This window comes from Colius striatus, chromosome 9, assembly GCF_028858725.1.
Source record: "Colius striatus isolate bColStr4 chromosome 9, bColStr4.1.hap1, whole genome shotgun sequence".
NCBI lineage: Eukaryota > Metazoa > Chordata > Aves > Coliiformes > Coliidae > Colius > Colius striatus.
In genome coordinates, this window is record NC_084767.1 from 21,375,898 (window position 1) to 21,402,502 (window position 26,605).

At 47.9% G+C, this 26,605-nt stretch overlaps 1 protein-coding gene across 2 annotated transcripts; it reads left to right on the plus strand.

Annotated features, from left to right (window-relative positions):
• The first annotated feature begins 241 nt into the window (after positions 1-241).
• MCM3AP (minichromosome maintenance complex component 3 associated protein) lies at positions 242-26,445 on the plus strand. Of its 2 annotated transcripts, XM_062002246.1 has the most exons (28): positions 242-1,073; positions 1,174-1,394; positions 2,012-2,090; positions 3,466-3,613; positions 4,935-5,131; positions 6,024-6,163; positions 6,650-6,847; positions 7,048-7,316; positions 7,947-8,109; positions 9,447-9,607; positions 10,917-11,161; positions 11,850-12,040; positions 12,984-13,084; positions 13,976-14,107; positions 14,718-14,831; positions 15,316-15,468; positions 16,817-17,014; positions 17,326-17,394; positions 18,134-18,268; positions 18,673-18,826; positions 19,273-19,531; positions 19,883-19,980; positions 21,254-21,644; positions 21,798-22,055; positions 22,747-22,876; positions 23,892-24,098; positions 25,112-25,262; positions 25,524-26,445. In XM_062002246.1, the coding sequence occupies exons 1-28, from the start codon at positions 275-277 to the stop codon at positions 25,680-25,682; spliced, it is 5,520 nt and encodes a 1,839-aa protein (XP_061858230.1). In that variant the 5' UTR covers positions 242-274; the 3' UTR covers positions 25,683-26,445. The 2 variants fall into 2 exon arrangements, with proteins under 2 accessions (XP_061858230.1, XP_061858231.1); XM_062002247.1 differs by lacking the exon at positions 14,718-14,831.
• The last annotated feature ends 160 nt before the right edge of the window (positions 26,446-26,605 follow it).

Consider the following 26,605-nt stretch of genomic DNA (forward strand, 5'->3'; position numbering starts at 1 on the left):
TCCTCCCGCCCCTCGCCGCGCCCCTCCCCGCCCCTCGCCGCGCTTCCTCCCGCCCCTCGCCGCGCCCCTCCCCGCCCCTCGCCGCGCTTCCTCCCGCCCCTCGCCGCGCCCCTCCCCGCCCCTCGCCGCGCTTCCTCCCGCCCCTCGCCGCGCCCCTCCCCGCCCCTCGCCGCGCTTCCTCCCGCCCCTCGCCGCGCCCCTTCCCGCCCCTCGCCGCGCTTCCTCCCGCCCTCCGCCTTCCCGCTCCCCGCCCCGCCGGGAAGAGGCGGCGGCCATGAATGCCGGGGGTCCGTTCCGCGGGCCGCCCGCCTTCCCGCCGCCGCTGCGCTTCGGGCAAGCCGCCGTTTTCGGGCAGGGCGGCGGCACCGCCGGCCTTCCGTTTGGCCCCGGGCCCGCCGCATTCGGGCCGCCCTACGGGCTAGGCCAGGCGCCGGCCTTCGCGGCGGCGGGCAGCGGCGGGGCCCCGGCGGGCAACGCGCGGTTCAGCTTCAAGCCGCCCACCAACTTGGGCGGCTTCCCGGGGCTAGGCGAGGGGCCGGGCGGCGGCGGCGGCGGGGCCTTCGCGGCGCCCGAGTTCCGCTTCAAGGCGCCGGAAAGCGCCGGCGCCTTCAAGCCGCTGTCGGGCGGCGAGGCGGAGAAAGGCCCCGCCGCCCCCGCCGCCTTCACCTTCTCGCCGCCCTCCGGCTTCGCACCCGAGGCAGGCCCGGAGGCGGCGGCGGCGGGGCCTTTTTCCTTCTCGCGCCCCGCCGCGGCTCTGGGCCGGCCGGAGGAGAAGGGCCCGCGGCCGCTGTTCGAGGAGGCGGGAGAGCCGGCGCCCAAGGGCCTGAAGCGGAAGGAGGAGCGGGAGCGGTCGCCGCGGCGGGCAGCGGCGGGCGGGCGGGCAGCGGTGGCGCCGCCGGAGAAGCGGCCGGTGGTGCTGAGCCGCCCCCGCGGGGGGGCGCTGTTCGGGCGCATGCTGCGGGAGGTGCTGCGCAGCCAGGGCCGCGCGCACCGCGACCGCGGCGACGCCGAGGGCGAGCGGGGCCCCGCCGAGGAGCCGCCGCCGGCCGAGCCCCGGGAGCCGCCTCGCGAAGGTAGGTTGGGGCGGGCGAGGCGAGGGGAGAGCCCCGGGACGGGCCGCCTAGCCTGGCGTCACCCCCGCTTGCTGAGTCGCCACCTCGCCTCTGTTCGCAGATGCGGCCCCCGCAGCCCACGCCCGGCGGGCGCGGGGTGACAGCGTGGAGGGGCCGGGGGGGCCGTCGTCCGGCGAGCTGACGGCCATCCAGTGCAAGAACGTGCCGGACTACCTCAACGACAGGGCGGTGCTGGAGAAGCACTTTGGCCAGTTCGTGAAAGTCCGACGGATCATGACCAGGCACAACAAAAAGATGGCCATTATTCACTTTTTTGATCATGTGAGTGTTAGAAGCAGCCGATGCAGGAGCAGGCTTACATCCCAGTGCTTGGGATGGAAGAGATCTGCACCTCTATTTGGTGACACAATCTGTCGCTCACCTGAGGGAAAACTTTGTATATTGGGAGGGGTGAAAGAAGCATAGACAGCTGCACCTCCAACATGGGTTTGGCTGTCCTGTAGGCATCTGGCCCAAACACCCAGTGGATCTTCCCATTGGTTGTCTTGGCTGGCCCAAACCTGAATCATGTCTGCTGCTGTGTTCTGGCTTGGGCTTGGCAGTACCAAGGGTGAGATGAGCTCCTTGCAGGGTGACCTCGCTGGAAGGACTGCTGTCACATTGGTGCAGAGCCATGTTGAGGAGACAGCTCAGACACTGTTTTGTTTTCCCCTTTGTGCATAAAAACGCACCTTTTCTATCAAGCTTGGAGCTGACTGGAGTGAAAAGCAGCAGTTTCTGTGGAAACCTGCCTTGTCTTGCTGACAGCCTGTAGGTCTCAAGTGAGAGGTTAAAGGAATTTAATGGGAATTGGTTAATGTCTCTGTGGTAGCAATTGCATGGCACATTTGCTAGTAGCTTTTCATACTCTCATACCATGCTCTTTGGTTTTCTTTCAGGCCTCTGCAGTTCTTGCCAGGAAAAAAGCAAAGGAGCTGCACAAAGACATAGTCACATTTTGGCAAAAGAAGAAAACAAGTAAGCCTGTGTTTCTAGATACGATTACTGGGTGATATATAAATGGCGAAGCATGTCCTCTGCTCTTATTTCCATTGATACAGAGATAGTCTCCACAGTAGGATGCTAGCTGGACTGTTTGGTGTGCAAAGCTTCTGGAGGTTATTCTTTACAGAAGCCTACAAATACTTGTCCTGCATTTTATACGACATCCTGGCTGGCTCTGTCTGTGGCAAAGACAAATAGTGGCTGTGCATAGGAGGGGGAAAAAGATCAGCACAAAGCATGTAATTGCTTCCGGAATAATTTCTTGACCCGTGACTTGGGAACGTGGGGAGCTGGAAGGGGTGTCTTAGCCCTTTGAGGTTTTTTCTCTTGTGAAGTTACTCAGTTGCTTCACTGAGCAACTGAGTGGTGTAAATGTCCCACATCCTCAGTACTGTCCTCTGGTACTGATGAGGCTCAGTTGGAAATTATAGTGTTTCTTCTTTAAATTCTCTTGAGTTAATGCCACCTGCAACAGTGAAGTGCAAGGGGGGTTTTGCAAGAGAATTTGGAAACCATTCATGAAGCCACCCAAGAGGAATATGGTGATATTAACTTTGTGCTCCTACCTAACAGTACGGTGTTTCTTGGGGATGTAAGAAAACCTGATCTCAAATACCTCAGTGCCCACTTCAGAATATGGACTGGCTTGTGGACTTCCAGCTTTCAGGAAAGGGTCCTGAGAACTGAGTTAAGGAGTACCCTGTTACGGAGTTTGCTGTTCTGCCTATTGGCAATTACCTGCTGCTTGAACAAAAAAGAGAACAACCTACAGAGAACTATACTTAGAAATGAGAAACCTGGATTCTGTACCCTGATGGGGGTTAGGGCAAGAGGAGATGTGAATATTGGCTGCTCACCCCAGAGGCAAATACTGTCAAGTGTTTCCCTTGCTTTAGTTGTGAGTGCTGCTTGTTTTCCTCTGCAATTCTGGCCTGGGGATACACTTCAACTGTTGACACATGAAAGGGTTTGCCACAGCTTTGACAGTGGATTATATCCTAAACCTGAGAGAGCTTAAATTCCGATGGTGATCGATCTTCGTTTACTGGCAGTCTGCTGACCAGTTAATAGTTATTGCTGAAGGCTAATTTATTGAGAAATACTTGCTTTTTCTAGAACAGTGAAGATAACTAGCAGTTGGTAGATTTGTTTGATAGAGCTTCTAGTGTGAGTTGTCTGGGAGGTTTTGTACACATGTATAAAACGGTGTCTCTTGTTTTTTTTGTTTAAAAGAAAACTGTTAGAAAAGAAAACTTAAACAGTTCATTGTCACCCACGTGGGGGGAAAAAAGGTTTTTCCTTAAAATATTTGACAAGTACCTGACTTCACGTTTACATGTCTTTTCAGGTCCAGCAAAAAGAGAATTTTCATCTAAGGAGAAGAAAGCAGGGGATGATGAGGGACGGCCAAGCAGCGAAGAGCAGAACTATCAGCATTCCCCACTTCGAAAACCTTTAATAAGATCCTCTGCTGGCAGTGGTGTGACTGGTAAAAGGTACCTCTGCTCCTCTGGGCATCTGTCTGGCAGGAAGCAGGGTGCATGGGGAAAAAGGATGATCCAGCGTGTGCTAAGGAGCTGTGCTGGTGTCAGGGTGTGCTTTCCTCCCCTCCGCTGCTTTGGCAGGATTGCAAGCTTGCTGATCTCACGCTTTTTTGGAAGGAGACTTCTAGCTGCTTTGTAGAGCCTCTTACCTTGCTCTGCCTGGTCTTTTTGGAGTGTTTTGTTCTTCACAGCATGAGCAACACTGCCTGAAAGTGAGGTGTTAAGTGAGCAAAACAGTGCAAAGCCAACTAGGCCCAGGCAACCTTGGCACTGTTCTGTGAGTAGTTTCTTAGAATCGTAGAACCCTTTTGGTTGGAAAAGATTTTTAAGATTGAGTCCAACCACTAACCCAACACTAAACTATGTCCCTCAGCACCTCAGCTACACAGCTTTTCAGTATCTCCAGGGATGGAAACTCCACCACCTCCCTGAGCAGCTTATGCCAGTGTCTAACAACCCTCTCTGGGGAAAAAGTTCTTCCTTAACTCCAATCTAGACCTCCCCTGGAGCAACTTGAGGCCATTTTTTCTTGTCCTGTTGTTTGTTACTTTGTAGAAGAGACTGACTGCCTTCATTGTAGGCAGTTGCAGTTCTGTGGAATGAGAATCCCATTTTCAAAGTAACTGGTGAACTTGGATCATCTTGTCTCTTTCCAAGTGAATGGGGTTTGTCCAGGAACTTTCCTGTTCGTGGTGAGGTTGTCCTTGTTTTGTGGTACCCTCACTGTGTGTCTAGTTTGTCAAAAGTCATTTGGTATGCATAGTCACAGAATTATAAAATTTGAACTGTGCTGTGAAGGAATGAACCTTCCTTGATTTGAAAAGTTTGTATTTGGGCCCTGGAAAATTTTTTCATACTCTGTTGCTATAGGAAGCATTTTCACGTTTTTCACACCAAACAGCAAGCTAGTTCCTGGCTTAAAATGCAAACCGCTGTGCCATAGCCGTGCAAAAATGTTGCAACAAGCCATCTGGTTCCGTCTGCTCCAAGGCAGCCTGAGTAATCCCTTTTCTGTTCTACAAAACTTGAGCCTTCACCATCAGGAGCAATTGGCAGTGATGCTGAGGCAGCACTGAGGATTTAACCAGAGGAGCTCCCCATGCCACTGTGAGCTCATAACAACCCCAGTGCATCAGTACGTGCTTCCTTTGATGTGCTACTTCGTGAGCAAAATATTCTTCTAAACAGAGATGTTGATGTCCTAAAGAATGGTGACCTTGTTCAGGCCAGGGCACGCATTGGTGTGTGACTGATAAAAACCTTCTTGTTTTAGTTCTCCAGCAAAGAAGCCTGGTCTCCGAAAGGTGCTGCAGTTGGAGGCAGATATGTTTGATTCCAGTGCTGAAGTGCAGAGCTCGGAGGCCCTGGGAGCTTCATTGTCATCTCTCAGTAATCTGGTAGGAGTAGTGGCTGAGACATCTGAAGAAAGATACCGTCTTTTGGACCAAAGAGACAAAATCATGCGACAAGGTAACCACAGGAGTTAATGACTGCAATGTTTCCTCTGCTGGAAAGAAATCAGTGTTTGGGGTCTGTTGCGAAACTGTTGTGATATTATGGACATGTCTTTAAAGGGAAAGTTTAATGTGGAGCAGTCTGCAAGATACTCTTTTGTCATACATATGTATGACATACCTTCTTGCAGAACATGCTAAAATCTGTTCTGCTTGTTGTACATGCCTATTTCTTGTGGAAAGTAAATAGCAGACTTCATCTTCTGTGAAGAAGGCCGTGTAGGGAGACATATATCCTTGCAGGCTCTTTGAAGAGTTGCCCAAACCCTAAACTCGAGCTGCTACACAGCTGATAATTATTTCAAGAAATGGCCCTTTGTTTTGCAGTGCTTGGTTGTAAACCCTTCCATCCCATTCCTGCCATCTCAGAGCTGACCCAAGACCTTATTTTTAATACTGAATAGTTTCTCTTTCACTCTGTGGAATTGTGAAATTGCCAGTGCAAGGACACAAAAGATTGATTTAGAGGTTTCAGTCTTTCAGCAAAATAGATGGGATGGTGGGAGAAGCTTCTTCAAAGGAAGGGTTCAGCCCTGGGACAGGCCCCAGAGTGGGAGAATGCTGTCCTTGTGGTTTTCCCACTGCAGCAAGGCATGGGCACAGCTTTGTCCTTAGTATTGGTAGAATGGGAATCTCCTAGAGACCTTCTCTCGCCAGCTTTTTTTGTGAACTGTTGCCCTAGCTGTGTACTTCTTGACATCCATCTGTTGACCAACTGGCAGGCTTCAGCTGGGGCATCTGCCTTGCTTAGGACTGCACTGGCACATCAGGGTAACAGTTTGTCTCAAAGACAAAACCGAGAGATGCCGAGAGTTTGTTTAATTTTGTTGGTTTATTTTTTGTTTTAGCTCGGATAAAAAGGACTGATCTTGGCAAGGCAAAAACTGTTGTTGGCACTTGCCCAGACATGTGTCCTGAAAAGGAGCGCTACATGAGGGAGACAAGAAACCAGCTCAGTGTCTTTGAATTGCTCTTAGGATCTGACAAGGTATGAGCCCTCTGTGTGCAGGGGTTTGTTTTTTCCCAGGATGTTTGTTTAATTGCTGCTTATGTAAAGCTGTTGGTGCTGTTTAGTTGATTGCAGGGTTAATTTTGGTGGAAAAATTCCAGAGGCCATTTTGTTAATGTCTTTCAGTTTCCTGTTGTAAAAAAAGAAGGGTAGATTTTTCACTCTTAAGTCATTTATTTAGCTACAGACAGGCTTGTAGAACTATAGGTCTAAAACTACAGAATAGCAGTACTCATCACCTTGAAGGTTATGAGTTTTAGACAAACACTTAGGATTCTGACATAAAGAAAATCGTATTCGCTATCGTAGTGGAGTGGATGTGGGCTGTTAGTGTGATCAGTGGAGAAACTCCTTTTAATGGTCTGCTCACTACTAAAGTAAGGACGTGGATGGGCTGAAACCCTTTCTGCTTCTGGAAAGTTGACCATACTACTTGGACTTCTGACTCTTCTCCACACCTTGCAGGTAGATCATGCGACAGCCATCAAGGAATACAGCAGGTCTTCAGCAGATCAGGAGGAACCTTTGCCCCATGAACTGAGGCCCTCTGAGGTGTTGAGCATGACCATGGACTATTTAGTGACAAATATTATGGATCAAGGGGAAGGAAACTACCGAGAATGGTATGACTTTGTCTGGAACAGAACTCGTGGAATAAGAAAGGTAAGCACTGATCGATGGACGTGTTTGATGGTGGAAGGCCAAAGATCACTTAATGCTGTGAAAAGGGAAGCAAAAAGCAGTAGTAATTGCAGAGTGACTCTAAGCACCATTGAAATGAGTTTTCCAAAGATAGTGCTAGATGGTCTGTACTCTTCAACTGCAGTTTAAAACTATGTGCAATGCTTTATTACCCTGGTCAGGATATAACCCAGCAACATCTCTGCAACCCACTGATGGTGTCTCTGATTGAGAAGTGCACTCGCTTTCACATCCATTGCGCTCACCACTTGTGTGAAGAGCCCATGTCCTCCTTCGATGCCAAAATCAACAATGAGAACATGACTAAATGCCTGCAGAGCTTGAAGGAGATGTATCAGGACCTGGCTAACAAGGGGATTTACTGCAAGAGTGAAGCAGAGTTCAGAGGTTATAATGTCTTGCTGAATCTCAACAAAGGTGATATTCTCAGGTGAGAACAACAGATATCACTTGTTTTCTCTCTTTGCCTCAGAGAAGAATTAAGATTAGGGGTTAAGTCCAGACAAATCAGAATGGGATTCAAGAATGGAAAGTGTCTGTAGTAATGTTTTATTTGAATTTTGTGAAAAGATCATTTTAACAAGTTTTTGGTTTTCTAAGAAAAAAAAAATCTCTATCTCCTTGAATAACTCACTGGAGCTTCTGGTGGTAGTAAAAAACCCCAACCGACCAAAAAAAATAGATAAGTCTTTACCTTTCTCAGTCAAGAAGATTTTTCTTTCCTCCTAAAGTGGTATCCAAGCGTCACTGCTGTATCTGCTCTGGGACTGAGGAAAGACTGTTTTGTGGGCAGAGTCATGCTTTTCTGGTCATCTCTTAACTGCCTTCCTCTCCAGATGTTAGAGTGATGTACTAAAATAATAACATGCTGATTATGCAAGCAGCATTAGAAGTTTATTAATCAGTAAATAATACTGTGAATTTAATTCCCAGCCGTTTGTTTTTGACAGCAGTTGCATGTCTTGTATAAAGCCCTTAACTCCTTTTTGTTCTAGGTTGCTTTTGAATTGTGGTTGTCAGTACAGAAGTGAAAGGTTTGTCTCTCTTTTTTTCCCCACAGGGAAGTACAGCAGTTTCATCCAGAGGTTCGAAACTCTCCTGAAGTTAGATTTGCAGTTCAAGCTTTTGCTGCATTAAATAGCAACAACTTTGTGAGGTTTTTCAAGCTAGTGCGAGAAGCTTCCTACCTGAATGCCTGTATCTTACACTGTTATTTCAGTCAGGTGAGAAAAAGGGAGAGAGGGAAGTTTTTAAACTGTTAATTGGTAAAACAGTCTGCTATTTTGGGGGGAGAATCTTCTTAGCAGACAGCTAGGTAGATGTTTAGCCTTAAAAATAGTCTTACTCTTGCTTCTTCAGAAGTGTGTAAAAACATGTCAAGAGAATTTTGCCATGATATAAAAACCAAATAGTAAAATACTCTTTCTCAGCACTTTTTCTCCCCATAACTGTCTATAAATACATATTGCTTCCTCTGGAAAAAAATTGGGAAGCAGAGAAGCAGGCCTGAGATTTTATTTTAGAGGAAGTACTGACCCATGCTTTCAGAAGGTCTCACAAGCCTTTTCATCTGCCCAAGAGTCACAGAGGAATTTGCTCAAACAGAATCAAAGAGGAGCGGGGATGTAGAGAGCAAGTGGTTGATGATGTTCTGCAAGGAAGGGCAGAGTCCTGCCCCTGGGGAGGAACAACCCAATACACCAGTACAGGCTGGGAGTGACCTGCTGGAGAGTAGCTCTGTGGAGAGGGACCTGGGAGTTCTGGTGGACAGTAAACTAAACATGAGCCAGCAATGTGCCCTCGTGGCTGAGAAGGCCAATGGCATTTTGGGAGCATCAAGAAGTGTGTGGCCTGTAGGTCAAGGAAGGTTCTCCTCCTGCTGTCTTCTGCACTGATAAGGTAACATCTGGAGTCCTGTGTCAAGTTCTGGGCTCCCCAGTTCAAGGGACATGGGGAGCTTGTGGAGAGAGTCCAGCAAAGGATTACCAAGATTATGAGCAGACTGGAACATCTCTTTGACTGGGACAGGCTGCAGGTCTTGGAGCTGTTTAGCCTGGAGAAGGCTGAATGATTGGGTGGGGGGGGAGGGACACCTTATCAGTGCTTATCAATACCTAAAGGGTGGGGTGTTGAGAGGATGGGGCCAGACTTTTGTTCTGTAGTGGACAGGACAAGGGGTAACAGGCACAAGCTGGAACACAGGAAATTCCCCTGGAACACGAGGAGGAACTTCTTTGCTGTTCATGTGAAGGGACCCTGGCACAGGCTGCCCAGGGAGGGTGTGGAGTCTCCTCTGGAGGTTTCCAAACCCAACTGGATGTATTTGTGTGACCTGATTGAGATGAACCTGCTTTAGCAGGGGGTTGGGCTGGATGATGTCTAGAGGTCCCTTCTAACCACCTATTGTGGGATTCTATGAAATGCATAGTGTAAAAAGAATACTAGATCTGAGTAGGTGTTTGTGAGGATGTTTCATGACAAAGTACTGGTTTCTTTTAAACGTGGGGATCTTTAACTTAGAGGTTAAGTGTCTTTTTTTTTAAATTCTATCTTCCCCAAGATTCGCAAAGATGCTCTCAAATGTCTCAATGTTGCCTACACTGTGAGCACTCAGCGCTGCACGGTGTTTCCCTTGGATCACCTGGTCCGCATGCTGCTCTTCAAAGACTCTGAGGAGGCCGCCGACTTCATAAGTTACTACGGTCTGAGCGTGTCTGACGGGTAAGTGCATGGGTGCTTCTGCCCTCGGGCACCTCCTGGGCTTTGACCCGTAGTAGGTGAGGCCTTGATGGGGATGGATGGGCTGCTCCTCTGATTGGCAACTAGAAAAAGAATGGGTGAAGGGCAGGGGCTGGGATGGTAAGCAAAGCATGAGGACAGTGATGGCTGCAGACTCAAATAATCTGTTCTGGTTTGATTGCTGTTACAATTAAAAGGTATTTAACTTTTTCATCTTTCCTCAAGAAATTAGATTTATGTCCCTGTAACTACAGTGACTCCCCACAATAGCTTTTCTTGGACTTTACATCTTTTGTTGCTTGCCTTGGTAAGGTGACGTGAGGTTTCAAGGTTAAAAAACTTTCAGCTTTCTGGAAGATGGGGAAGAATGGGCAGAACATTTCCCCCAAAGAAGAGATGATATTTTGAGCATGGTCTATTGGAGTCCAGAAGCTTAGAATCATAGTAATTTCTGTTGGAAAAGACCTTTCAGATCATCGAGTCCAACCACTGACCTCACACTACTAAGCCCATCACTAAACCATGTCCCTTGGCTACACAGCTTTTCATTAGACAGATGGGGACTCCACCACTTCCCTGGGCAACCTATGCCAGTGTGTAACAACCCTCTCAGTGAAGAAAGAGACACTGCAGATGACCCAGTAGAGAAGAAGTAAATATAATCCATCTTAGACTCTCATCTTGCAGCTTATTAGGAAAGGAAGATGCAATCCTTCTCAGGGAAGTGGACACATGAGAATGGTGACACGTGCAGGATGTGATGAAGCTGAGCAGTGCAAAGCAGGTTTTGGAGGAAGTTGGAGACCAACAGTTTGCAGACAAGTATCTGCCATGGGAATAGACACAATGCATGGTGTGTCTATAGAGACTGGCAATCTCCAGGGACTGGAGAAGGTGAAATGCTTGATCAGGGCAGTTAGTGCCCTTTTTCCTATTAACATTCCAAGGGAATAAATGAGCCAGGCTACAGTTGCCGAGATGGGAAGGAGGCTGCAGCTTTTAGAATGCTGTCATGGGGGACATCGCCTAGGTACCGTGTGCAGGTGGATAATGGTAAATGGAAGAAAAGGCAGAATAGTCTACAGGGGTGCCCAGAGTTGTGAGTGCATCTTGTGCTCTGTGAGGAGAGTGCTTGCTGCCCTTCTGGCTCTGGTTCTGGCCAGAGATCAAGATCCATGCATAGGGAGTAATCATGAGTTTCCACTGTGTGTCTCACTTTATCTTGCTAAGCTGTCCACCTGAAAAGCTGTAGGTTACTGGAGCTTTGAGACTGTGTTCTGTTTTTCCCCAGTGCCTATGTGGAGCTGAACCGCTCAGCTTTCCTGGAGCCAGATGGATTGCCCAAGCCACATAAGTCCATATTTGTCAGCCAGAAGCTAACCATCTCGGTTGGGGAAGTTGTCAATGGTGGGCCCCTGCCCTCTGTGCCTCACCACGTGCCTGTGTCCAGCTTCAACGGACAGAACAAGTACACAGGTGGAAGCACTGCTGTGGATCAAGCTGGTAGCTGCCAAAAATCCAGCATGGAAGCAACAGGTAAGAGCAAACATGTATTTGGGGGCTGCTCAGGAATGTGCTGCTGGGTCAACTCTGCGAGTAGGTTTATGTTACAAAGCAGAAGCTCTTTTTGACTCACGTAGGATGAAACTGGATGGAAATTTGGATGCAGTGAAAGCATGTTTTAACTTCAACCTGATTGGTTAGAATCTGTTGCTTGGCACAGGAAATGAGGTTGCAGATGAGCACAACTCTGCCAGTGTGGGCCAAATAACTGGATGTTGGACTGCTTCAGGCAGCAGCCAACTGCGCTTCACAGTGTGCAGATTTTGAATTGCAGCTGTTGGTTTGTACTGTGTGTGTAACCATGTTGTTTTGCATAGTAGCTGAACCTGTGCTGGTTTTGTTTGTGGTGGAAGTACAGACGCTTTGCCTTTATTCAAGAGCTGTGTGTAGGTGCTCAGTGTACTTGAATTCAAACAGCTTTCTTGGAAATGTGTGTTCTTGTCATTGCACATTACTTCTAATACTGCTAACATTTCCTATAAAATATTCATAAGCGTAAATGAGTCTTTATGATCTATTTTTAACTTGGCAGGCAGCAAGCCTCTGTTATGGACTTGTTTAATGACCTGGTGACATTTCAGATATGCCAGCTTTCAAAGCTAGCTTTGCTTCTATTTTTGACTGCCCTGGTTTCCTTCATTTTCTCTTCTCTCCTCCCCAGAAGGAAGAGCGGAAAGCAAAGGTGTGGATTTAGATGCTGCTGCTGTAAGAGCCCAGCCCCTCACTCACCTCCTGCCCTCGCTACTACCTCGTCAGCTTACGCCTGTGCTGTCTGCTGCACAGGCAGTCTCCCAACCTGCTGGGCAACCTGAGCCTCTCTCTACAAAGCCTCAGCCCATCTACACAGACACAGTAAGGAAATTAAAACCCATCATCACATATTTAAGAAAGATCTGTGTTAACAGAGTTCTTGGGTCATTGTAGTTTTCCAGAATTTGCATGTAGAGTCCAAAGGAGACACTCGCTGCCTCAGTGCTTTGGATGCTTTGAGTAGTTCTTTCCTTGGACTGTTCTGACAAGAGAAAGCCTTGAGTGATGTCAGATGCAAGCCTGAATTGCCAGTGGCTGCTCAGACTCCTTCATGGGACAAACAGTCCCATCTGCTCAGCATTTACTTGAGAAACCTCTAAGGAGACAGCCAGAAAATGATAGATAACAGTCATTGTCTGACTCAGTAGGTAAACTGTGCTTTAGTGAATATTGTTGAGCTATTTCTTAATAGCGTGTATCTCAAATGAGAGATGACACAGTTTCTTCTTGTGGATGTGACTGTTAATGTTGAGTCTTGAATGTGTGCCCTGTGTATCTGTGCTGTTCCCCCTTTTCTCCATCCCACATGTTAGATGTGTTGTAAAGCTGAACCCACCTCACAGGGTCTCGCTTTCCAAGGCATCGCTGCCATATTCTACCCGAATGTGGCTACATTTCAGTGAAGATTGGACCTGGTCATTTGGAATGAAGTCAGCTAGACTGAGAGAAACTCTCCAGCGAGGAAATAGGAATGTCTCAGAAAATTCACTTTTCTTAGCTATGATTTCCTAACTCAAAGCCTGTATTTGATACAGAAAGCTGCTTTGCTTTCTGAGTGGACGTTAAACCACCATATCAAACCACCACTTTTAAATAGTCTAAAGTTTCCAGGCTCTTGTGTTTGATTAAGGTATCTAAGTTTGTAAGTAGAAATACAGGTGACATTGCAAATTAGTCAGTTAAACAAGGCTGAAAGGCCTTGCTCCCACTTCAAATGTGGGCAGGGCTATGTCTCGCTTCAGCTGGCTTCTTCACTGTGTTGCAGGACATCGCCGAGGTGGTGGACGGGCTTGTGCAGGACGTCCTCAAAGGAGAGTGTAGAGAAGTTGGCAGAGCAGGAGCAGATTACGTCACTGCTGCCATCTGGTAAAGAGCTTTTATTGCTGGTATTCTTGGAGCCTGTCCTCGGGGCAGCAGCTTGCCCCAGCAGCACAATGGGTGAAGATCATAAACCTGAGCAAGGCAAGGACTGTAGTGGAGGTGGTATTGTTGACGCAGTGGAGGGCAGACCTTTCTTCAGATGTCTGCCACCTGTTACACACCAGCTGGCCTCACTGCAGACCTTCATAAACTTTGCTTGCATCACACCCACACTGCTGCCACAAGAAGCATGTGTAATGGAAGGGAAGGTGATTGATGGGGGACGAGAGGAGTGCATGCAGAACTGGCTGCTGCTCTGCTTCAAATGCTGCTTCCTCTCCAAGGCAGTCAGTGGAGTTGTAGATATGCGACCAAAGCAGTGTTATTAACATGCCTATGTTTTGGCTATTGCTGCAAAGCACTGGGTCAAGGCCTGCCTTGTTTCCTACCCTGTGCCCCTGTGGGTAGGTTGTGAGGGGACACGGCTGGGACAGCTGACCCAGGCTGGCCAAAGTCCATACCCTCTAATGTGATGGTCAGCTTAAAACTGAGCTAGAGGTGGGGTTTTTGGGCTTCCAAGGTGGCAATAGGTTGGAGGTGATCAGAGCAGTGGCCCGCATGTGGGAAGCAGTGACTGGCTGCCTTTGCTTTGCATGTGGGTTTGTTTTTTTTCCCTTCATTTAGTACAGTGTCTTCATCTGTGAGTCTTCTGGCTTTTATTCTTCCTGTTTTCTCCTCTGTCTTAATGGGGGGAGTGAGCCAGTAGCAGTGTGGATGCTTGGCTGATGTCCAGAGTCATCCCACTGCCACGGAGTAAAGATATGCTTCAGAAATGCAGAGATATAGGGCTTTGAATTAAAACTTCTTGGCATTGAAAAGAGAATTGTTTGTGCACAGCACCTCGGAGGCCACTGTGGAGGAACTTGTGACTGAAGTGATGGGGGAGATCCTCAGGCGAGTGTCTGGAAGCGTGCTGAGCACAGAGAGGGAGCGTGTCAAAGAGGAGAGGCGCAGAGTGGAGGAAGAGAGGTGAGTCGCTCCTTTGGCTATGGAGCAGGGTGGGCTGTCCCCACCTCAGTGTGGGGCAGGGTGGGATGTAACACCATAGCTGGTGCCACCCTGAGTCCATGCACGTGTACCCAGGCCCTGTGTCTTTCTGCCATGCTGGTGGCACTCGGTGTGCCTCAGCTTGAGCTGCACTGGACAATCTGTCCCTTCCACTGTCTCAGCTGATCTCCTAGTTGGTGTTTTGGTGACCTCACAGATCCACTTGGAAAATGGTGGGTGGAAATTTTGGGAACTTTTATGCACTCAGAGCTTACAGAGAGGGGAATATGTCGTAGTCCTGGTGTACACGGGAGCTTTTCCTTTTCAGCAAGCTATTTGTCTGTAGCTTGCTGGGATAGGAATAAAACAATCCCATTGTGTGTTTGAGGGAAGCCTGGCTCCATGCAAAGCTGCTCATCTTTAGAGAGAGAACCCAGCTAGTGGGAACTGTTTTGGGTCAATTAACCGTCCAACACTGCATATAGTGCTTGTGTAACAAAGTGGCAGGTTTTCCAGGGTAAATCTCTTCACTTGTGTAAATCTTGCTGCTTGTGTCGTGCTGCTTGTGTAAACCTTTCCTCTATCCTTCCAGGCAAAAGCAGGAAAGAGAGCAGTTAATCAAACAGTTGAGCCAGTTGGTGGGTATGGAGTTAATGGAAGAAGTAATAAAGGAGAGCATTCAAGAAGCTTCAGAGAATGAGTTAAAGTATGTACACAATCTTGTGTGTTATACTTTGCTGTAGAATGCTTTCCTAAGGGTATGGGTTTGTCAGGGAGTGGTGGGTTTCTTGCTTGGCCTTCTCTGAGGTAACTGTCAATGAGCTGCTTTAAAGAAGGGGAAAAGGTACCTGATTGTACAGGGGCTGCCAGTGCAGTCACACTGCTGGGCAGTCGTGGCCCTCAAGGGTGGAGTGGGTAGAGGCTTCCTCGAGGACAGGGCTGCCCTTGTGCATATTCTGAGTCCCTTATGGCTCAGCTGTGAGCTCGCTCTTTGGAAGCCTGTGATCAGTATAAAACTTGAATGACTTCCAATCAATTACAGGTCTGATTCAGAAGGGCTGTAAAGTGCAGAAGTGTGGAAAATCCCTCCCCTTTGCTAAATGTGATGATCTTCCCTGTGCACACCTCAACTAGTTGTGCTGGTGTTTACTGCACTTCACCATAGGTCTTGGTTTCTCTTTTTGAACCAGACATGCTATAGAGAGAGACCGCCAAGCACGGATTGCCCGCTGCTCAGAGGAAGTCTGTGGCCATGTCATGGACCTCTTCCTGGAGGAGGAGATTTTCCAGATTGCCAAGGAAACCCTGCAGGAACTCCAGTGCTTCTGCAAATACTTGCAGCGGTGAGTTTCCACCCTGTGGTGCAACTACTTTTCTTAAGGAGCATTGGCACAGGGTGGTGAACAGAGTTTGAACTACAGCTGTCTGGTTGCCTTCTTTTTCAGACAGTGTTTGCTGTCAGGTTGTCCCCACTGTAAGGGTAGATACAGTCTTACTACTAGCCTCTGGTGAGTTGTTCACTGTATGGGGGTAGGGGAGCACACCTCATCGGTCAGGTAACGAGCTTGTAGGAGACTCCAGCATAATTCTGTCTGAACTTTCTCACACCACCGGGCATCCTCTCTCAGACACCTGTTTCCTGTATATGCAGGAGGTGTTCAGGGGCTCCAGGGCAGAGGTTGGTTTCTGTGCTGTGCTGTCCCAGGGTTGTCAGGTTGAGGCACATTTCAAGTGGCATTTATCACTGCTACAGAGGATGCAGCTGGCTGGTCTCTCTTCTGTGGAGCACCTTCCCTTGCAGAGTTCTTTCTGTCCTGAAATCAAGTTCATGTGTCTCTTCAGGGTGTGTGTAAATAGCCTTTGGTGCAGTAGGGAAGACTTGAGGAGGAGCTTTAAAAATCATAGAATCATGGAATTATTTGGTTGGAAAAGACCTGGTACAACCACTGACCTCGCACTGCCAAGTCCACCACTAAACCACATCCCTCAGCACCTCAGCTACACAGCTTTGCAATAGCTCCAGGGATTGGTGATTCCAGGACCTTCTCGGGCAGCCTGTGCCATTGTAACAACTCTCTTCCTAATCTCTAACCTAAACCTCCCCTGGAGAAACTTCAGTCCATTTCCTCTTGTCCTATCACTCATTACTTGGGAGCGGAGATTGACCCCTACCTCACTGTAACCTCCTGTCAGGGAGTTGCAGAGAGTGATAAAGTCCTGAAAATACCCAAGAAAACACATTAAAGGATTTTTAATTCATAAATTAGCATTTTTGTTGTAACTCTGTTGGGTGCCACCTATTTTGAATCATTTGATCACAGCAAAGTGCACAAACATCTAGTGATGAAGGCTTCATTATATGTTCCCTCCTTGTTGGTGAATTTGCCTTTTTTAAATGTTCTCTAAAAATGGAACAAGAAAAGAGAGGCAGACTTTTCTTACCACAGTGGATGTTGCAAAAGTATCCTTAGCAGGTGCCACAGGTGTCAATGGAGTTTTAGCATGAGTTGTTGTAAAATGCTCTGCAGAAATAGTGCCCAAGCCCACCACACCCCATGCTGGCTCTGGGCAGGCAGTGGCTTGTGGGGTGTTGAGGAGCCCAGTCTGATCTGCAAAGCAAAGATGAGAAAGCCTGTTTTGGTCTGCAGGAATGTGTATTCATGTGACCTATTTGTCTGTTCTCTCCCAAAGGTGGAGGGAGGCAGTGGCAGCTCGAAGGAAGCTGAAACGTCAAATGAGGGCGTTTCCAGCTGCTCCCTGCTGTGCAGATCCCAAAAACCAACTGAAGGCCCTGTCCCCCAGTGCTGAGTGGCCTATAGCCATGGAGAACTTGTGCAAGAGAATTGTAAACCTGGGGAACGGAGGAAAGCTGGGCATTTCTTGCACAAGGTAACCAGACTTAGTTGCAGTGGCTGGCAGTCGTGATTTTTGGAAGGTAATTTAACAAAGCAACTCCCTCTGAACATTAATTGTGGACATCAGTGGTTTCACAAAATTGTTCTAAAGCGTCCCCCAAAAAGACTCTGCACAAAGGCTAAGTGCAGAAGAATTACAAAAGACTGGAAACCTAAAGAAACCCTTCTTCTGTTAACAGCAGCTTTCTAAAAGTGTCTGTACTACTCAGGTCTTAGTATTTCTTAAGTTTGGTCAAGGTACCTGCTCTATACCCAAAATTACAACCAAGAATCTTTTGTTTTCAGGTTAAATTGGCAGAGAAAAAGAACAGTGCATGAAATGAAAGTTCAGCACTTCTACCAGCAATTGTTGAGGTATGTTGGTCCTTGATCCTTGTTTTCCTTCTAAGCAAATGTAACAAATGCCAGAGATCATACCTGGCAAATCGTACCTGGGTGTCCACTTGCAGCCTTGCTTCTGGAAGGGTTTTTTAAACATGAGGAACTGGAAGATAAATCCATGAAGTGTCAGACCACCTGATCCCAGTGCACTGAGTGTAAATTTAAGGATCTGTTGGTTTTAATTAGTTGATTTTTGTACCTGGGTGGGATGGTGCCTGGGATGGGGTATAGGGAGAGAAGAGTAAATGAGCTGTTACCAACCTAGTTTGTGGCATGAAGGGACTGATCTAAGTGTTTTACTTGATGCAGGAGGTCTGCCTTCTCATGGCTTCTCAGACTCTCCTGTGCCAGGGAATTTGTTGGAGCAGGCCATTGAAGCAGTGTGGAAAGGAAGCAGTACAGGCCTCAAAGCAAGACTCATCTAACAGACCTAGCAGCTGCAGTTCTTGAAGGCATCTGGACTGGGGTGACTGGTCTAGTGGTTGATAGGGCTAGGACAGAGGCTGGACTTGATGATCTTAAAGGTCTCTTCCAGCTGAAACAATTCTATGAAATGGATGGGCAACAGGTCTAAAAAATGGGCTCTGATTTAGTTGGTTTGGACTGTAGCTACTTACAGTGTTGTAACTTGTTCAAAGCAAGAAAAGTGTTCCCCAGGTGGGAATGAGCGCTAGGACATGAGTCTCTTCACCAACTTCTTTCTCTCTTTAAGTGATTTAGCTTGGACCCCCCTGGATCTCATTGCACTAATCACTGAACACATTCCAGTTCAACAAGAACAGGTTTTTTGGAAGGCGCTGTTGGTTTTGCCAAATGATGATGAATATGCAGAGGATGATCCCAACAAGTAGGTGAAAGTTGATTGTTGGCTCCCTTTCTTCAAGCAGAAGAAAACTAGCAGTATACAGTCTTTGATTCACGTTTTTTTTTTCTGTACTATGTCAAACTTCCAGTTTGTTTTTTTTTCTCTAGAGCACTCTAAAGAATACAGCTGTAACTGGCTGCAGTACTCTGTTATCTTCTCCTGATACATTTCATTGAATTCCTTTTGCTCCTACTGAAAACAGAAAACCTTGAGATAGTAGCATTGTGGATAACGTCAGGACCTTTAATGGCTATATAGCAAAATCTTCGCAATGTGAAAGCTGGGGTTATGCTAGATGGTGGTTATTAGAAGTTTTGCTGCTAAAACCATGAAACAACTTTTTTTTAGAAACAAAATTCCCTAAAGCCACTCTTTCTTGTTTGCAGGGTACTGGTGGATTGGTTGAAAGCTAAATTTATGGGAGACAAAAGCTGGAAGAAAAACTCTCTTCATACAGAAGGCAGAATTCAAACTCTCACGTTATTTAACTCTGCTGGCATGCAAGGCAGCAGAAGCATTAAAATCAGTGTGTGTGTCAAGGTGAGTGAGAACAGTGTTATGATACTGCACAGGCCATAAAAGCAGAGAGTGTGCTTTTTCGAGTGGATGTTGTGCAGAGGCTTTTCACACTGTCCAGTCTGATCGAGGGAGATGATACTGGGAGGGATGGGGTGGTTAAATAGGTCTGAAAAATAGGTAAGATTTTTTTTTTCCTCGTTTCTAGTCACCTGAGTAAATGCCTGCCTAAATGCAGTCAAACCTTAGTCATCTTGATTAATTCTTGATGCCAAATCAGGTGCAAAAATGCTCTTTTGTGCTGTGTTGGACACATCTCAGTCCTAAGACAGGAGCTATTAGACATGCAGAGCTCTTGGCAGTGAACGACAAAGCTGAATGCAATTGAGAGGCAACTGCAGGTTTCGGTGTCAGAATAGCTTTGTTTGGCTTTACCCACATTACTGTTGTTATCTCTGTGACTTGTGTAGGTGGCACACGGTGCACTCTCTGACTCTGAGCTTGACAAGGCTGAGACACAAAAGGACTTGCTTGGAACCAGTGGCCTCATTCTCCTCCTGCCCCCTCGAGTTAGGAGTGACAGTGTTGCAGAAGATGATGTTTACTGGCTTTCAGCTTTGCTGCAGCTCAAACAATTGCTTCAGGCCAAACCTTTCCACCCGATAGTTCCTCTGGTGGTTCTAGTCCCTGGTCAGGAAGAAGAGGCCACTGAGAAAGAGGTAGAAGAAGGTAGGTAATTACTTCTGTGCTGTGGCAGACTCATGTGAATGTTTGGGGCTGCCCTGGGTGAACACGTGGCAGCAGGTGCAACGCAGCATCTGGTGAAAGCAGAGACTGGGGAGTACATTCTTCTCAGAGCTTGGCTAGAGATCCCAAGGCTTTAAGAACTGATCAATGTGAAAGAAAGAAACTTGCTTTTGATTTTTCCTTTGCACACAGTCTTTGATCCTGGGAGTTTGTGGGCAAGGGTGGAGGAGAAGAGCTGTGCTATGAACAAATGCTGAGTGTGAGACTGGGTCAGAGTAGGAAACACCCGCTTGTTCTTTCTCTGTGTACATGGTGGGTTTTCTTATTTTTAAGGTTTGATGCTGCAGGACTTGATTTCAGCCCAGCTCATCTCCACCTACACCATTGTTGAGCTCTCAGGTTCTATCAATGACTTACAAGGCACCAGAAAGGTAAGGGCTGCAACTCACATGAAGTGATACTTGACTGGTTCATCATGAACCTCTCCATTTCTAGTGCTGTATAAGGGATGGTTATGTTCTCTGCAGCTTAAATTGCAACTGAGTCATGTGTAATGAGATGTTTTTTCTCTGATGTTTCTGCAATGTAGTTTTTGTTCAAGAATCTCTCTTACCATGTTATTCACACAACTGAACTGGCTGGAGTTGATTCAACATCACTCAGAGCTATTCTGAAAGTGATGTGCTGCTTTTCCATTATCTGTGACTGGTTTGTTTTAACTGATGAGGAATTAGTGGGATTTGCTGTGTAAAAGATCATTTCATCTATCATACTACACTGAGTTCTGTGGGTTATGTAAATCCATCCATGTCCATCCTACTGTGCTGACTTGCCATATGACAGATGAGGGGTAGTAGTGGGGAAACCTTCATACCCCTAAGCTCCCAGCCCTAGGATGCAAAGGATCCTTTCGTCGCTCCTCTGGTTACTGTGAGATTACCCAGTGCTATTCCATCTTGGTGGACAGGACTGAGGGATGCTTCTGTCCTCTTGCACGTATGAAGGATTGTACAGATCTCTCTGCCTCCAGACACGCCGGTGTCTCCCCTTGTCCTTCAGGTTAGGTTGCTCTGTGCTTGGCAGTAGTGGCCTGGAGATGGCTCAAAACTCACAGTGGAAAATGATGCTTATAAGCCTACAATAGTTTTGTATGTGTGAGTCACAGTTGGGGTAGGGATTTGGATAGGTGGGAGAGGGCAATGGCCAAGAGCAACCAAAGGGAGTCAAACCCAAAGCAGCTCCAGCGCTATATTCCCTTCTTGGGGTGTCTGAAGAAGGTGAGAATAAGACAAACCTGGCACGATGCTCCTTTTGAAACCCTCACCGCTTGGATCTCTTTGCAGTTCAAGGACTGCCAGGACTAGATATGGCTTCTCTGGATATAGTCATCCTGAGCCTGTCCAATTTCTCCCAGATAAGTTTTTGGCATCCCCTGTGTCCTGCAGCAGGGAGTTCCACTGCACGACCGCACCTGGTGTGAAAGCCTCTCTGCCTGCTGCTGAGCCTGCTGCCTATGAATTTTCAGTTGTGACTAGTTGGAGAATTACTGTTGCAAATATTGGGATGACAAGAGTTGATGTGTTCCTGTTTTGTTGTATAGCATCTCGAATAGTGTCATGTCAAACTTGGGGTTGCAGGATTGAGCCTTTCGTGTCCTGATGGCTGCAGAGCGATTTCCAACCACCCATGTTTTGTGTGTTGTAGATCTCTGCAGCTGTGGGCTGGCTGGTTTCCCAGTGCCCTGACTCCCTCGAGCTCTGCAGTCAGACCCTTCGGGAGTATGTCGAGGATGGGATTGATGGTGAATTTGGCAAACGCTTCTACCGTGACTGGAAGGAGAGGCGTTCAGCTGGCCTGCCGTCCCAGGAGCCTGGGGCCATTATAGAGCTGTACAACACTGTGCTGCAGTTTCTTTCAGATGTGGCATCCTCAGAGCACCTTTGTGACTTGTCTTGGCCTGTTACAGAGTTTTCAGAGCCTGGGGGTAACAAACTGTTGCCCCACCTGCAGTGGAACACGCCTGATCACCTGGCCTGGCTGAAAAAGGCGGTGCTGTCCTTCCAGATCCCGTACCTCGATCTGCCTCCCTTAGGTGGTACGTGTCCCATGCCGCGGTGTCCTCTGGGCTGCACGTCACTCGCTCAGACGTGCCTGTGTGGTGTCGGGCTGCCAGTCCAGCCTGTAAGGTGTCTGCTTTGGTCCTGGCAGAAATTCTTGCAGTTCACTTTCTTGGGTTTTTTTCCCGCAGCTCCTTGGCGTCCTGTTTGCCGCATGATTTGCCAGTATGTGTCTCAGATTGCTAGTTCTTCCCACACTCAACCACTGATCCAGTCTCAAGTGGAGAATTTGCTGAGCAAAACTTACCAGAAGTGGAAAAACAATACATCTGGGAACTCTGATGAAGATGGACCTTCTGTTGATGAGATCCCTTGGGATGACCTCCTGGCAGTCTGCATTGATCATAAACTGAGAGACTGGAAACCACCCAAGCTGCCTATTGCTCCAGGTACTGCATGCCCTTCTGGGACATGGGTGATGCTTCTGGCATGCATGTGTTCAATGGTGCCTTTATGTGTGTCAGGGAGGGAGCTGCAGTCCTGGTGTTCTTTACTGCACATATGTCTTGTCTTTAGGGTGTGTGTTTAGTGTTGATTATGATTTAACTCAAGCTTGTGATTAAGAATTCCAACTCTGCGTGGTTGGAGCTTTTAGTCTCTTCTCCTGACAGGAGAGTGTTTACATCCAACCCAAGGCCAAGCACTGGTCAGATAGCACAGGTAGCCAGGACAGCTGAGATGGATGGCAGGCTGCTGCCCTTAATGAGCACTTTACTGGATTAATGAGGTTTGTCTTGGCTTCTGTTTGCTTTCGGTTTCAAGCATGTAGGGCTTTTTTGGCACCCTGTTTGTCTTAGCTAAAGGGAGCCTTTTTTAATGAAACAGCTGTTTAACCCACTGAACTTCTATGCACTAGGATTTTTAAAATGAAGATACAGTAGCATTTTGTAGCCTTTCCTGGCAATCTGGTATGTGGTGAACAAGAAATCAGTTCAAGAGAGCTCCTTTTTACATGCAGATTGCGACTTAAAGCTGCTTGAAGGCAAACTTGTCTTCAAATTGGCTTTTCAGTACTGAGCTTTCCTTCTAAAGGGGAAAATCCTTTCCAGTACTAAACATCAGGTTTGGGTTTCTTCACAGAAGCAGTAAGTGAAGATGGTGAGATTCGTGTGTACTTCTTCAAGGAGCATCTAAAGAACTTCACTCTCCCTTTTTCCTGGGAGCAAGCCAGGCTGCGCACGCAGGAGGAGATCCGGCGAGACCAGGAGAGGTGAGGTGGCCCTGGCACTGTCTGTGAGAGCAGCAGGCAGCTGTCTGCTGTGCCATCAGCATCTCTTGCTCAGCCCCAGGGAGGCTGATCGGGACCTCTGTGAACGTGCAGCACTGTTGCCGTGCTGAAAACCAGCATGTAGCATCCCCCAGGATGTAAATGCCCTTGAAATGATGCACAAGATAGTGTGCATCATCCCCTTGAAATGATGAAACCAGGTGGTGAGTAGACTTCATTCCTGTAGTTACCCAAATCTCAAAGAGATTGATTGCTTGAGAGGTGCTTGAAGTGTTAACAATGCAGAAGTTAACTTCTGCCAGAACAAACGCTGCTGATGCTTTGGAGTTGGACTGGTGCTCTAGGTACACAAAGCACAGAGAAAAACCACTGTGAGGCTGGGAAAGAGCCTCAGGATGGATTCTGAATGTGCCCCTCCCCCTGCTTCCCTTGCATTCACCTTCACTTGTAGCCTGACCCGACAGATGAATTAGATGATTTGCAGATTTACACTTTGACAATTAATGCTAATTTTGACAGCATTTTGAGTTCAAAAGAAAGCTTTGTCCCCAGCTTGTAGGAAGATGTCAGGAAAGTCCTGTTGCTAAGAGAAAATGTTAGAGGCTGAGGAGGGAAGGTGCCTTTGAGCTGTGTGGCATTAAAAGATTGGAGATCTCAGGAGTCCTTCTTCCTTCCTTGGCCTTGTTCAAAGTTAAGCCAGTCTCTCCTCCCTCCTGAAAGCTTAGCTGTTAACCCTGCTGCATAGCAGGAGATGTTGGGTTGGTGCCTTTCCCTGGAGTGCATCCCAACCCCTGTCAGATCAGTTCTTCCCAAACTGCCCCCACAGCTTGTGGGATGTCAGACCATGGTACAAGGGAATTGCAGCTTCAGAGGAGCAATTCTCACTCCCTGTTATTTCCAAACTTCAAGCTAGGAGGGAAGAAAATCTGCATGCTCCTACCAGTTCCTGTGCTTTTGTTTGATTTTGGTTTGCTTTCTTTTTTTCCTCCTCACTCAGGACAAGGGTAAAATCTCCCAACTCTTCTAAGAAAACCTACAACATGTCCATGTTGCCACGTCCATATGGCTCTGGCCTCAGCACGCTCTCGGGTCCAGAGAAGAGCATTCCCAGTGCGGATGAATTCACAGACATGGCCTTGGCCCAGGAGTTACTCCCAGAACGTCTGTTGATGCAGTTGCAACTGGAGAAAATAGAAAGCAGGAGGTAAGTTCCCAGAGCAGGGTTCTTCCTCTGCAGCCCTGGCCCAGGGTTGTAAACAGTTTCTAACATGTAGGTAACAGGAAGCTGGAGCCCAGCAGCACTGGGGAGCGGCCTCAGCCATCATGTTCCAGCTCATTTTGAGTGCACTTTCAATGCAGTTACCTGCTGCCTCCTGCTTGTAGTACATGAACAGCCTGGGGTGGCATAAATACCTGGACCTTTTGAGGAATGACTGTGGTCTAAACACAGCAGCCAGATTACAGTGGTGCAGTGCGTACAGTCATCTGCGTCCTGTAGTATCACTAATGTCTGTACACTCCACTTTGGGTTTCAGTTTGGTGCCTGTGGTGATGCCAATCACAAAGCTGAAGAAATAAAGGTTTTTAGGGCTACAAAGACGATGAGGGGACTTGGAGCATCTCTTTGATGAGGAAAGGCTGTGAGACATGAGGCTGGAGAAGAGAAGGCTGAGAGGACACCATATCAATACTTACAAATACCTAAAGAGCATGTGTCAAGAGGATGGGGCCAGGATGTGGTGGCCAGTGGCAGGACAAGGGGTAACGGGCACAAGCTGGAACACAGGAAGTGCTACTTCCTTGTTGTTCAGGTGAGGCAGCCCTGGCACAGGCTGCCCAGAGAGGTTGTGGAGTCTCCTCTGGAGGTTTCCAAACCTGCCTGGATATGTTCCTGTGCCCCCTGTTCATGGGGATCTTGCTTTAGCAGGGGGTTGGGCTGGATGATCTCTAGAGGTCCCTCCCAGCCCCACAATTCTGGGAGGTTGGCCCAAAGGTTTCTTGTCTCTTCTAACTTCCCTAACAGTCTGCAACTTGTGTAGCTCCTTTTGGTACCACAACCCTCTCTGGTGGGTTTTTGCCATAGACCACTTGGAAATGACCATGAATGTCAGCTCTATCTTGCATACACTTCTGAAACTAGAACTCTGGATTAACCCACTGGTTACAAGAGCACACCCAGGCTGTGCTCTGACCTGTGCTCTTGATCCTTTTGTCCAGGTTTGAAGAACAGTTACAGCAATGTCTAGCTGAGGACATTGAGCCCCTCGGTGATTATGTAGGTCTTCCTCTTTACCTCCCCCAGTCTCTGGTCTCCACTCCATCCGTCACCTGTCCATTGATGAAGAGTTCCACGACATCTGCTCAGGAGGTGAGGAAGGGGAGTACTGGGAATGAGCTGCAGCTCTGAAGGAGCTCTTTCACCTGGGGAGTCATTGTTGTGGACTGAAGGGAGGCTGGGGACAGACATAGCAGAATGTGCTTGTTTTGCCTTACCCCCTTGGGAGTGGGAGTGCTGGCTTCCGTTGGTGTTCTCAAAAGTGGGAGGGACAGCCAGTGACAGTTGCTAAGTTTGTTGTTGGTACATGGTAATGCTCCTTTCTCAGTCTTATCTCTTTTTCCTTCTGCCCAGGCTGAGACTCAAGAAGAGTGCAAACCTTTGGCAGAGGAGCAGAGACCCACGCTGTCAGACAGACTGAAACACTTGCAGTGGCTTCTCAGAGCAAACAAGGAGGGTGAAGCTGCCTCCGAGCTTCATCTGTCTGCACTGGTGGACATGGTGGATATCTGAGCAGGGCTGAGATACCCATGCAGGCCAAGAGGCCTTGGAAAGACCTCTGGGTCCACGAGATTGACAAAGGAGCCTGTCGGGCACATTCCAGAAGATGCAGGTCTCTCAGGAGGAGGACAGAGTAGACGTGGGATCTGGTCTCTTCTTGTGTACTGTGCCTTGTGGTGTCCCTTTGACTTGCTGGTCAGCTCTGACTGCTTGGAGACTCCCTCCTGTGCTGCTTCCCAGGCATGGAGACGAGCCAGATGCTTTTCTTGGAAGGCCTTGAACTGATGCTTAGTTGTGATTGTTCTTTCTGCCAGCTGTCAGTGTGGGTAAACATTACTTCACCAGGAGAAAACTGTAAGGGAGTAGGGGCCCTGGGGAGCAATTTGTTTTCATAGACAAAACCCCAGTACTGCTGTCCCAGCTCTGCTTGCCTGCTTCCTGCAGGACTGCCTTCAGCGGGGCTTGAAGTGGCTGGTTTGTTGCTGGGAAGGTCAGTGCTGCTGTTCTCAGTAGGGTGACACTTGGCCCTGTGTTGTACCTGATGCTGCTCAGTGCAAATCCAGAAGGCGTTGTGTGCTGCTGTGCTCAAGTTTTATTGTATTGAATATTTGCAGCATTAAAACCAGGTAGGTTGCTTATTGTAGAGATCAGTCATCATGCTAGAAAGAAGGTTATGTTCTTCAGGGAACTGCAGTGGAGAAAGGGTTTTGCATCTCTGGAAGAGCAGATTACCTGCAGTCTCCTGTTTAAATAAACTGTGCTTTTGGAAGTCGAAGACCTTTTGTTTTTAGTTTTAATGTGGCTTCACACTCAGTGGTATGGAGATGTCTGTGATTATTCCTGTACAAGGTGTCTTATTATTTTATGCAGTATTTTCAGGTGGAAACTTCTGCTGATGGAATAGCAATTACTGCAGCGTTGAGGCGGATGGTTCT

Bases quoted from the DNA above. Each gene is read 5' to 3' on its own strand.
- MCM3AP (XM_062002246.1), top strand. From the start codon at position 275: ATGAATGCCGGGGGTCCGTTCCGCGGGCCGCCCGCCTTCCCGCCGCCG. The intron at 5,132-6,023 runs GTAACCACAGGA...TTTTTGTTTTAG, and splicing joins AGACAAAATCATGCGACAAG to CTCGGATAAAAAGGACTGAT. The intron at 12,041-12,983 runs GTAAGGAAATTA...ACTGTGTTGCAG, and splicing joins AGCCCATCTACACAGACACA to GACATCGCCGAGGTGGTGGA.